This window comes from Trachypithecus francoisi, unplaced genomic scaffold (genome assembly GCF_009764315.1).
Source record: "Trachypithecus francoisi isolate TF-2019V2 unplaced genomic scaffold, Tfra_2.0 Lachesis_group17, whole genome shotgun sequence".
Classification (NCBI taxonomy): domain Eukaryota; kingdom Metazoa; phylum Chordata; class Mammalia; order Primates; family Cercopithecidae; genus Trachypithecus; species Trachypithecus francoisi.
Genome location: NW_022681462.1, coordinates 88,308,280 through 88,321,523, shown reverse-complemented (window position 1 = coordinate 88,321,523; position 13,244 = coordinate 88,308,280). Strand labels below are relative to the sequence as shown.

The 13,244-nt window shown below is 36.9% G+C and overlaps 1 protein-coding gene across 23 annotated transcripts in view; it reads right to left on the bottom strand.

Annotated features, from left to right (window-relative positions):
- PUM2 (pumilio RNA binding family member 2) overlaps window positions 1–13,244 on the bottom strand; it is a 108,662-nt gene that overhangs the window by 7,745 nt on the left and 87,673 nt on the right. For 13 of the 23 annotated variants that reach the window (XM_033176457.1, XM_033176454.1, XM_033176460.1 and 10 more), the window contains 4 exons: window positions 8,164–8,431; window positions 5,345–5,474; window positions 3,600–3,734; window positions 253–390 (listed from right to left, as the gene is read on the bottom strand). In XM_033176457.1, the coding sequence (XP_033032348.1) occupies window positions 253–390; window positions 3,600–3,734; window positions 5,345–5,474; window positions 8,164–8,431 (671 nt within the window). The remainder of the gene's footprint in view (window positions 1–252; window positions 391–3,599; window positions 3,735–5,344; window positions 5,475–8,163; window positions 8,432–13,244) is intronic. The other 10 variants (XM_033176464.1, XM_033176471.1, XM_033176458.1 and 7 more) reach the window with 1 other exon arrangement.

Sequence of the window (13,244 nt, the reverse complement as noted above, 5' to 3'; positions counted from 1 at the left end):
GACAGAGCGAGACTCCGCCTCAAAACAAAACAAAACAAAACAAAAATTCTTATTTCTGTTTTGTAGCTTCAGAAAAATGAAGCTATCTACTGACTATGAAAGAGGAAGAAATTAACGTACATTTACTGTTTTGTATCCTATTTTCGTATACAAGTGCTGGGTATTATCTAGTGACTTACGAAAAATGTGTTGATACTCAAAATTCTAAAATAATGCCCTGCTAACAAATTATAAGCCAAAACTCAAACATACTTGTCCCTTGAAAGCATCAATGATGAACTGCAGTGACTGTGGCTGAACACATTCGATACATTTTTGTACAACATGGTTTCCATTCTGATCTTTCACACATTTGAGCACATGACCATCCAGCTCCTTTACCATTTCACTCTGCAAAAGACAGGATGTCATTTAAATAATTGCCTAAAACGAGAAAATACTAGTATATTTTATCTCAGTATTTTAAAAAATATTAAAAATAGTATATTTATCACAGTATTAAAAATACTGAGATGGGAACAAAAATATATTCAAATATTATTTCCTGTTTGTCATGAGTCTAAATTTTTTTCTCTTGCAGTATAATTAGCAGAAACCACTGAAAAGTGAAAATTACTAAAACATACTGCAGGATTACAATGTACATGATCTACATTGAAACAACGTAGTGATGCTGAATTTGCTGTAAACTGTCTTCACTGTGTAAATCATCTGTTAGTATTTATCAGGTGGTAACTAACATGACTAATCCAGAATTCTACACTTTTGCCTTACTTAGTACCACCTCCACCACCAAAGCAATTTTTTAATGGCTGAGTGAGTTTATCAAATACATAGAAAAGGTAAGAAGTTGATGACTACTTATGGGCTATGTGATTTTTACATATTACCTCAATAATTCCCTAAGGAAAGAATTAATGTCAGACTTCTTTGTTCTTTTATAAAATGCTGTTATAATAAAGTGCTTAGGGCCAGGTGAGGTGGCTCACACCTGTAATCCCAGCATTTTGGGAGCCTGAGGCTGGCAGATCACCTGAGCTCAGGAGTCTGAGACCAGCCGTGCGACATGGCCCCAGCTACTACCAAAAATACAAAAAACTAGCTAGGCGTGGTGGCGCGTGACTGTAGTCCCAGCTACTTAGGCGGCTGAGGTGGGAATTCCTTGAGCCTGGGAGGCAGAGGTTGCAGTGAGTTGAGACTGTGCCACTGCACTCCAACCTAGATGACACAGTGTGACTCCGTCCCAAAAACAAAACAAAAAAACTGTAAAACTTCATATAGCTTTTAATATTGATCAAATAATCTGTGTGCCTTATTAGAGCAATAAAAAATAGTGCTGTGGAGAAATGGAGTACACATATTCAGTCTAAAAGGTATTCACATTTAAAGTATCTTTCACCCACAGGACTTTCAACTACATTTTGAAGCAACTGCAGTGAATCCTGTTAAGTCAAGCTATAATACAGATGTTTAATTACAAAGTAAAATCACTGGGTGCGATAGCTCATGCCTGTAATTCCAGTCCTTTGGGAGGCTGAGGTGGGTGGATCACTTGAGGCCAGGAGTTCAAGACCAGCCTCGCCTTCATGGCAAAACCCCATCTCTATTAAAAAAATACAAAAAATTAGCCGGGTGTGGTGGCTCACACCTGTGGTCCCAGCTACTCAGGAGGCTGAGGCACGAGAATCAATTGAACCCAGGAGGCAGAAGTTCCAGTGAGCCCAGGTCATGCCACTGTATGTACTCCAGCCTAGGTGATAGAGTGAGAGACTGTCTCAAAACAAAACAAAACAAAACAAAGAGGCCTAAAATGGACTAAATTACAAAATAAAACATGCTTAAGAATCCAAAGGCTGGCACAGTGGCTCATGCTGCACTTTGGGAGGCCAAGGTGGGTGGATCACAAGGTCAGGAGTTCAAGACTAGGCTGGCCAACATGGTGAAACCTCCTCTCTACTAAAAATACAAAAATTAGCTGGGTGTGGTGGCGCGAGTCTGTAATCCCAGCTACTTGGGAGGCTGAGGCAAGAGAATCACTTGAACCTGGGAGGTGGAGGTTGTAGTGAGCCAAGATTGCACCACTGTACTCCAGCCTGGGAGACAGAGCAAGACTCCATCTCAAGGGGGAAAAAAAAAAAGAAAAAAAAAAAGGAATCCAAATACTGTTATTCATTAACTGTATCAAAAAAGACTTACTCCTAATGCTTTTATTTTTAAATATCAGACATTTAAAAAATATCTATGCCAATTAGAAACTTGTGGCAGAAGTTTCTAAGCTTTTAAATAATTAAATGTGTTTATATTTCTCCATCGTGACATACCTTAAAATTACTGTAAAACTCAGAATTTCCTCTGGAGGAATAATAGTATTTTCTCACAGATTTTAATGCAGTGAATATATACACATATATAGCCATCCACTCATATATTACTATTTACTGAAATTTACTTTTATTGTATGAGTCAAAGACAATCTCTTTCCAAACTTAAACTACCATTATCTTTTAAGAAATAATTGGCCGGGCGCGGTGGCTCAAGCCTGCAATCCCAGCACTTTGGGAGGCCGAGACGGGCGGATCACGAGGTCAGGAGATCGAGACCATCCTGGCTAACACTGTGAAACCCCGTCTCTACTAAAAAAATACAAAAAACTAGCCGGGCGAGGTGGCGGGCACCTGTAGTCCCAGCTACTCGGGAGGCTGAGGCAGGAGAATGGCATAAACCGGGAGGCGGAGCTTGCAGTGAGCTGAGATCCGGCCACTGCACTCCAGCCCGGGCGACAGAGCGAGACTCCGTCTCAAAAAAAAAAAAAAAAGAAATAATTATTTCCTTCAGTCTTATGCTTTCATTGTAATAAATAAAGCATATAGTCAGAAAACTGTACTGATTTGGGGCTATAAATTTCTTATTAAAAGTCTGTTTAATCTTACACAATAACCCCACTAATTAGTGTTGCTTCACAGTGTATTTTAAAAATCTGGTGGATCAGCATTTATCTTCATCCCCTACTCTCAATATTCTTGTCTATTTCAAATGATTTAAAGCATCATTTTGATCAATAATTCCTGTATTAATGTAAAATATTTAGACTTTCCATCCAATAACACAGAATATTTCTCATTTATGTGTTCTCGTTTTTCTCAAAAAAGTATACATTTTTAAAGAGAATTCTTAAGTTACTTTTTTGCTGGGCTATATATTTACTTAAAAAAATTTTCATATATATAAATAAAACTGACATATAGTAATGCTATTGGTTTCAAAAATTTTCTTATAATAGGAACATTAGACACCATCAAAATAAACACTGGAAAATAGTAACATGCATTCTCACATTGCAGAAAATCAAGTAAGCAAGTAGTAATAAAAACACTCATCATTTAAGATTCTGCTTGCCACATAGGTGCTAAAATATCTTCATTTAGAAATTATCTACTTTGTGACTTCTAATTAGTAGTGTGCTATTTAGGACACAGTAACAATATTTTAGTCTAGTTGTGGAAATATTTATGTCATTTTACTTCAAGATTATTGTAAGATTAGAAACGTAGTAATTTAAAAATGGAATAAAATAATACAAAAATTTTGTCTTAACTTACAATTACCTGCTGGTCAGAAGAAATAGATTCTAATGCTTTCTGAATAACGCGGCAGCCATACATCTGCAAGGCTAAGGGTAGAACATGACCACGAATACGAGTAGCCAGGGCTAATTTTTGATCCAGACTCCCAAACTGACAGAAAAGATATAACATTAATAACAAGCGACCTTAATATTGCTTTGTTGAACTTGAGTAAGGCAGTGTTTGCAGTCTATTCAATCTATTAGTAATTATGCAGGGCAGGGGCTTTAAGGGAGAAGCTAATTAAGATAGACCAGGAGATGTTTGCAATAATAATTTTATTACTTTTTTGGGTTAAGTCTTACTACAATTTCCTTGTTACAAATATGTTAACTACCTTTTAAAGTAACACTTTTAAAGTGAACATTTTTACAAAACCCTTCATCTTTAATATATAACTTTCTTAGCCATATATTGACCACCAAAACTCTCACCCAGATAATTATCAAACTACATTCTGATATGATTGAGGAAAAAAACTTTTAAGTCAAGCTACAACACAGATGTTTATAGATTTAAAAATTGGCTAAACTGTAAATAACACACATCTGTAACTCCAAAGACTGTAGTGTTATTCATTAACTACTTCATCGAAGAGTGACTACCAATGCTTTATATTTTCAAATATGAATCGGGATTAAAAGGAAATTTTCATTTAAAGTGGTTCATGTTAACATTTTTTCATGACAAACTATGTCATTTGAACCATTTCTAGCTAGGTGATTCAGTAGCATTAATTATATTCACATTGTTGTGCAACCACCATCACTATTTGTTTCCAAATCTTTTCCGTGGCCTCAAACACAAATGCTGTATCCATTAAACGGTAACTTTCTAAACCCTTCTTCCTCTAGGCCCAGTAAGCCCTAATCTTCTTTATGCCACTATTAGTTATTCCAGACATTTCATACTGGTAGATCACTATCAATGTTTGTCCTTTTGTGTGTGGCTTATATCATTTAAGTTAGTATTTTCAAGGTCCATCCATGTTGTAGTATGTATCAGAACATCATTCCTTTTTATGGAGGAATAATATTCTACAATGTACACATATACCACTTTTATTTATCTATTCATCTGTTGATGGACGCTTGGGCTGTTTCCGCCTTTTGGCTATTGTGAATAATGATGCAATGTATACTGGTGTTCAAGTTCCTGTTTTCAATTCATTTTGGTATACCCCTAGGAGTACAATTGCTGGGCTGTATGGTAATTCAATATTTAATTTTGAGAAACTGCCAAAGTGTTTTCCATAGCAGCTACACCATTTTACATTTCCACCAGCAATTTATGAGGGCTCTAATTTCTCCATATCCTCATCCACATTTGTTATTTTCCGATTTATGTTTTTAGATTACAGCCATCTTAGTAGGTATAAAGTGCTATCTCATTGTGAGACTGATCTGCATTTCCCTGATTAGTAAGGATGTTGAGTGTCTTTTCATGGCCTATTTGGCCTTTTGTATTATTTTACATAGAGAAATGTCTACGCAAGTCTTTTGTCCATTTGTCATCTGGGTTGTCTTTTTGTTGTTGACTTTTAGGAGTTCATTATATATTCTGGATAAAATGTTTATCAGATATATAATTTGTAAATACCTTATCCCTGGCTTATTATCTTTTTTATATGAAAATGATTTTAACCAACTTTCAGAGCTTTTCTTAATATCAAGTATACAACAGCTGGATGGGTGGATATACAAATATGCACGAATCCTTACCTCAAAAAACTTCTGTATAACATAGTTGCCAAAAACATCAGTCATTAATTGATAGGCTGCTTGCAGAATTTCATTAAATACCATCTGTCGCTCAGCTGGAGTAGCTCTCTCTAACTTTTGCTGTATGAATCTACATGGGGAAAAATTTTAATATGACAATATGTTTAATACTCCTGAGTATTACACCCTACCCTTCCACATATATGCACTGCAAGTTATTTCCAGAAATATTAACGTACTTTATATAGTGGACAGCTAACTTACAGCAAAAAGGACAAAAGCTATATAGCATTTCTTTATAACACTTTATCTACTAGAGTGACAAAAAACCTGGATTTTTATCTTTCTTAGGTTGGTTTGGTTACATCATAATCAATAAGAAAATTACATACATTTTGCTGCTTATTCATTCATTTTTTGTAATATACCAATGTATTACTAAACATCTAACTTTTAGAACATAATAAATGAAACCCTTATAAGCAAAATTCTTCCAACATGAATGAATTCCTAACCAAGATAGCCATTCTGGGTGATACAAGGCTCATTTGTTACTCTGAAGGAACTGCCAACTAGTCATGCGTTGCTTAACGACATTTCAACTGACAATGAGCCACATATACAATGGTGGTCCCATAAGATTATAATGGAGATAAATTCCTATTGGGTAGGAACTGTCATAACATCATAGTACAATACATTACTCAGGTGTTCATGATGACATAACCCTACTGCACTGTCAGTTTATAAAATTATAGTATGGCCGGGTGCAAGTGTTATCTCAGCACTCTGGGAGGCCGAGGTGGGTGGATCACCTGAGGTCAGGAGTTTGAGACCAGCCTGGCCAACATGGTGAAACCCTGTCTCTACCAAAAATATAAAAATTAGTCTGGCATGGTGGCAGATGCTTGTAAGCCCAGCTACTCAGGAGGTTGAGGCAGGAGAATCACTTGAACCCAGGAGGCAGAGGCTGCAGTGAGCTAAGATCATACCATTGCACTCCAGTCTGGGTGACAGAGTGAGACTCCATCTCCAAAAAAAAAAAAAAAGTGTAATACATACAACTGTGTACAGTGCATATCTGATAATAAACAACTGAGTTACTGGTTTGTGTATTTAGTATACTTTTTATTGTTATTTTAGAGTGTACTCCTTCTACTTGTTTAAAAAAAAAAGCAAAACACCCTCAGGTAGATCCTTCAGAAAGTATTCCAGAAAAAGGCACTGTTATCATAGGAGATGACAGCTCCATGGGTGTTGCTGCTAAAGATCTCCTAGTGGAAGAAGACATGGAGTTAGAAGAGAGTGATATTGATGATCTTTACTCTTTATAGGCTAATGTGTGCATTTGTGTCTTAGTTCTTAACAAAAAGTTAAAAAAACCGATAAAAAGAAAAAGTCTCATAGAATAAGCATATAAAGGAAACATCTTTGTACAGCTGTACAATGTGTTTCTGTTCTAAGCTAAGTGTTATTACAAGAGTCAGTAAGTTAGCTCAAATGGTACAGTAAACTCAGCCTGGGCAACATAGTCAGACCCTGTCTCTACAAAAAAATTTTAAGTAATTAGCCAGGTGTGATGGTGCGTGCCTGCAATCCCAGCTAGTCGGAAGGCTTAGCTGGGAGGACTGCTTGAGCCCAGGAGGTTGAGGTTGCAGTGAGTGATGATCATGCCACTGTATTCCAGCCTGGGTAACAGAGTAAGACCCTGTCTCAAAGCGGGGAGAAGTTACATTAGGGTTAATTTATTATTGAAGAAAAAAAGTTTTAAATAAATTCAGTGTAGTTGAAGTGTACAGTGTTTATAAAGTCTTGAGGAGTGTAGAGTAACATCCTATGCCTTCGCATATACTCACAACCCACTCACTCACTCACTCACTCACCCACCCACCCACCCAGAGCAACTTCCAGTACTGCAAGCTTCATTCACAGTAAGTGCCCTACACAGGTATATGATTTTTAAATCTTTTATACTATAGTTTTGCTGTATCTTTTCTATTGTTTATTATGCTTAGGTATACAAATACCATTGTTACAAACGCCTACATTATTTCGTACAGTAACATGCTGTACAGATTTGTAGCCTAGGCGCAATATACAGAGTAGGTGTGTAGTAGGTACACTCTGTAATGTTCACACAACACATCTTCTAGAATGTATCCCCATCATTAAGTGACGCATGACTATATAGGGAGACAAAATTTATACGCCATCTAATCTAAAACAACTTAAAAACTTGAGGTTTACCTTAAAGCTATAAAAAGAGAAAATATCTTAAATTTATTAAATGTGTTACAATTCTATTTTCCTTTCTAAGCTATCTTGACAATGTTAATTCAGATGTATCTCTCATGTATCACATTCGTTTTAATGTAAAAAGGCACCAAATTTTCCTATAACAAATGTGAAATATTTCAACCTAAGCCAAGTCACACTGAATACCAACCTATAATGCAGCACAAAGGCATTTAACATTGCTTGCTGCTGCTGTATTTTTTAAACACATGAGGGTCACTTAAGCCCACAAATGTAATACAGAGTTGATGTAATCAAAATAACCCAATGAAGGGGGCCCTGCTATATTCTCATAACAATATTCTCACTGTAAAAAACTGGAAAACTATAAAAAATTAAAACCTGTATTTTAATAATTTATCCCAACATGAAAGAAAAAACATATAATCCAAACTGAATTTTAGCTCTTACAAGCTGCCAGCTTTAATGCAGACTGGGCTAAGGATAGTTCAGAAAAATTTAAGCTTTTATAAGGTAGCAGTTTCCAAAGCAAAAATGAAGTGAGAAATATCATAATCACCTACCTAGAACCATGCTGGTCTTGAGAAAACTCAACTATATGTCCAATCAAGTCTCTAAGTTGAAGGTTCGGGAAGCGGTTGTTTCTGAAATCTTCCAATAATCTACTGCGGCCAGAAGGCATAATATCAGACCTATTATACCGAAGCCGGGAAGGAGGAAAGAGCTGGCTGCTGGAGCTAAATAGACTGGAAGTGCTTGAAGCACTTCGATATTTTGCTTCTGCTCCAGGTGCTGCAGAGATATATCGACCACTACCATTTGTCAGTCCTCCTACAACAAAGCAGCTATGGTCAGCAAATATTTTTGACAAGTTATTCCTCAAATAAAATTTACTTTAGCTACAAATTCAGTCCATAAAGAAATATTTGCCCCCATTAATTCCTACTTGTTATGAAAGAAAATTAAAATTGGGAGGGGAAAATCTCACCCATATACCTCATGTATGTGGCTATATGATAGAGACTAGAAAACATGAGAAAAATAAGTATTTGTTCTTCAGTAGCTTAGTTTAGAACTTAATTATATGATCTAGTGTCATATGCACTCTTATCAATGCCAGAACACTGAAACCACCAACAAAATTTTCAGTTACATTAACAAGCAAGTTTAAATTGCTAGCAAACTTACATTTTAAGCCACTGAAATAGACTGAAATTCATTAACATTATTAACACAATAACACTGAGTGTTAAATCTGTACTTTTTGCATTCGGTCATATATACTTCCATGTAAAGATAAATCAATTATTACTTAAACCACGGATGGTATGAACTTTAAAAAGCCACAATATTAGGTAATAAATCTGAATTATACACTATTTTAAGATTTAAAATTTTTTATTTAAAATATTTGACATAAGGTCGGGCACGGTGGCTCATGCTTGTAATCCCAGCACTTTGGAAGGTCGAGGAGGGCAGATCATGAGGTCAGGAGTTCGAGACCAGCCTGGCCAACGTGGTGAAACCCTGTCTTTACTAAAAATACAAAAATTACTCAGGTGTGGCGGTGGGTGCCTGTAATCCCAGCTACTTGGGAGGCTGAGGCAGGAGAACTGCTTGAACCCAGGAGGCGGAGGTTGCAGTGAACCAAGATCACGCCACTGTACTCCAGCCTGGGTGACACAGCAACACTCTGTCTCAAAAAAATAAATAAATAATTAATTAATTAATTAATTAAACGTATTTTATTTTAATATATATAGTTATATATGAGAATGCCATAAAGCCACTATTTCACAAACAAGAGTATTAATCAACAGCAGTTATTATTCCTAGAACCTTATCATTTACAACAAATGAATAAAAAACATCTTTAACTTATGTTCCATTCCAAGAAAGAAAATCAAAGAGCAGTCAATAGAAATAAAAATAAATACATGCAGGAAATTTTTAAAATTACAATGAACAGTTTAAAAGTACTTGACAGTGTCCTTTTAAAAAAGAAAAATGTATAGATAGTTGTAAAATACACATTAGTGGAGTTCAGAAAAACAAAATGCACTACCAGCATCATGCTATTATTATATGCAAACTCTATACAGAGTAGTACTATATATACAATCCAGGCCACAGGGTAGAGATGGTCCTAAGGACACACTGTCAGTGCAAAGCTAAATGGAAGTATTAGAGGTCAAAAAGAACTACAAGGACAGAGAGCAGTAAAATAGTCAAATCCTGGAGGGTAAACTGGGTTAGAACACTCCTCTTTCACTTTCTGCCCCTATTGTCCTAGCTTTACTTTTCTTCATTGAACTTCCCATTACATAGCATAACATGCATTTATTTATTTGAATCCCCAGTACCATCTCCAATACAAGAGCCATAAAATTACATTAATCCACATGCTAGCTACCTGGTGCCTAGAACAATGTCTAGACCAGCCTGACCTGTTAACATGGTGAAACCCCATCTCTACTAAGAATACACAAAAAATTAGCCGGGCATGGTGGCATGCACCTGTAATCCCAGCTACTCAGGAGGCTGAGGCAGGAGAATCGCTTGAACCCGGGACACGGAGGTTGCAGTGAGCAGACTGTACCACCGCACTCCAGGCTGGGTGCCAGAGCGAGACTGTCTCAAAAAAAAAGAAAAGCATGTAATTTAACAAGCTATCTTACACACCAAAATCTCTAAGATCAAATTCTTGTTTGGTCCAGTTATATATATCTCAGCACCCATTTATGATATTCAAAACATTCAAGAGTTCAGTGTTTCAATACAGTCTCAAGACTGCCAGTCTTTCCACTTCCATTATTTGTTTACATATTTCCAACTGTTCATAATAACTGATCACTAGCCCATCTGATTCTTTATAATTGGGTCCTTATCACACCCTGCACAGCCACTGGGTTTTCTCTAGCATCCTTGCTCTTTTTGAAGGGCAGGGGTGCTTTGCTTATCATTTCAATCTGGTTAAAATTTTTTTTTCTTAATCAGCTGACTTTCAGATTCACCAATCCATTTTTATACACATCAACTGTATTTTTCCTTTCAAAGTCCATTTTGATGTCACTTTATGATAAAAACCTACAGAATCCGGATACAGTATATGCTCTAAGATCTTCAACCTAGTTTTCAAGTCATTACTCCAAACCTATTTTTCACACAAATTTCTTAGTAGTACCCTGTTCATACCCCCCGCCCACTTACTCGTTACTATTTCTTATCATTACCTCAAACATACCCTTAATGCATTAAAGATTTTCGACACCAAATTCAAAACACATACTCACCCCAGGAAATGAAGAAGCTGGTTTTATTTGGTGCCTTCCAAATATCCTGCCAATAAGCAACAGGAATTTCTCCCCTACCTAGGTATTCTTTGATTTAAATTCTATCAGCTCCTAACAACAGAACTCCTGTGCACATGGTTCACAATATCTATCTAATACTACACTGTCTTGAATTTTAAAAAACCTTAAGACATTCAGTTCTACAAGACTAAGTGGTCTTCTCATACATGAAATTCACAAATTTGGTGGCTCACGCCTATAATCCCAGCATTTTTGGGAGGCTGAGGCAGGCATATAGCTTGAGGTCAGGAGTTTGAGACCAGCTTGGGCAACATGGCAAAACCCTATCTCTACAATAAATACAAAAATTAGCCAGGAGTGGTGGTGTGTGCCTGTAGTCCCAGCTACTTGGGGAGGGTGAGGTAGGGAGGATCGCTTGAGCCTGGGAGGCAGAGGTTGCAGTGAGATGAGACTGTGCCACTGCACTCCAGCCTGGACAACAGAGCGAGACCTTGTCTCAAAAACAAAACAAAACAACAACCCCCACCCGCCCCCCGCAAAAAAGAAAAAAAAAGAAAAGATAAAAAAAATATTATTCTCCAGAAACTAATTCACTTTCACCCAGGGAAGCATGTCTTTTCTCTTACAAATAAGTAAGTGTGTAAAACCCAATTTAAAACATACATTAGACATCTTAAATTTCGTTATCTAAATATTGAAAGCAGATCATCTAAAATATCTGGAGATTGAGGGACATTCTATAAAACAGGCCTATACCCTTTAAAAATGTCAAGGTCATAAAAAACAGAAACAGTTTAAGATTAAAGAGCAGTGATTAAAGTAATCTGTGATCCTCAATTTGACAATGGACCCCCAAATCAATCTCCCTTTCTCTTTTTTATAAAGGTAATCAGTGAGGTAAGTAGCAAAGTTTGAATAAAGTTGGCTGCTTTGATTAGTGGTTTATCAGTGTTAATTTCCTGACTTTAGTAATTGTGGTTTTATATGAAAACATATACTTAACTGTCAACAAACATACACTAACGTATTTCTGAGGAAGGGACATCATGCCTGCAACTTCCTTTTTTTTTTTTTCTTTGAGACAAAGTATCACTCTGTTGCCCAGGCTGGAGGGCAGTGACGCAACCTTGGCTCACTGCAATCTCTGTTTACTGGGTTCAAGCGATTCTCCTGCCTCAGCCTCATGAGTAGCTGGGATTACAGGTGCGCACCACCATGCCTGGCTGATTTTTTTGCTTTTTTAGTAGAGACGGGGTTTCACCATGTTGGCTAGACTGGTCTCAAACTCCTGACCTCAAGTGATCCACCCACCTTGGCCTCCAAAAGTGCTGAGATTACAGAGGTGAGCCACCACGCCGGCCTACTTGCAACCTCCTTTCAAAAGTAAGCCCAGATAGTGTTGTGGATGAGGGGAAGAAGAGAGGGAGAGAGAATCATACAGCCAATGTGATAAAAGTGGTAACATCTGGAAAACGTGGGTGAAGGGTATAGTTTTGCAATTTTCCCATTAGTTTCAAATTATCCCAGAAATAGTTAAAAACAAACACACAAACAGATCATCATATTCATACTTCTGCTGCTGTCTAAAAGCAGTTATCTTCCGCACCAAAAGTATTAAAGAGATAAGGTCTTTTCATATCATCATTCAGTCCCCACTACCATTCATGACTGTTTAATCACTATCTGCCTAAGAGTGTATATAGGACATGTAGATCAGTATTATAATTTCACAGATGAGGTCACTATGGTCCAATGGTCCAAAAGGTATGGGACATGCAGCTAATCAGCCAAGACCCTTAGGCCAGAGCTTATCTCATATGACAGTGTGCCAATCTTCTGTGCTATTTACATCTTTCATGTTCATTCATGAGAACTTTAAAATAAAGGCAAACACAATTTTATTAGTAGAAATAACATGATTTTACAGGTTTTCATAATTTCTGAGAAGTCTGTTTTAGAATCCTTCCCTATTAAGTATCACAAGTCAAAAAGATTATTAAAAAATACAGTTGTCTTTCAGTATGCATGGGGGATTGGTTCCAGGACGCACACAAAATACCAAAAATCTGTGGAAGCTGAACTCCAGCAGTTTGGCCCTATGTCACCTATGAATATGAAAGGCAAGACCTCCGTATCTACAGGTTCCGCCTCCTAACCAAGGATGCAGAATCTGTGGAGATAAGGCAGGTCCTCTGCGGGGCAGGGGGTAGTGGGGGAGACTGTAAGTGAAATAACCACAAAATAATTAAATCTGTCTAGCCTTCATTTTTCACTGTTTTCTACCCTCTGGGATTGGAATGACAGCTACCCAATCTATCAGGCCTGTATAT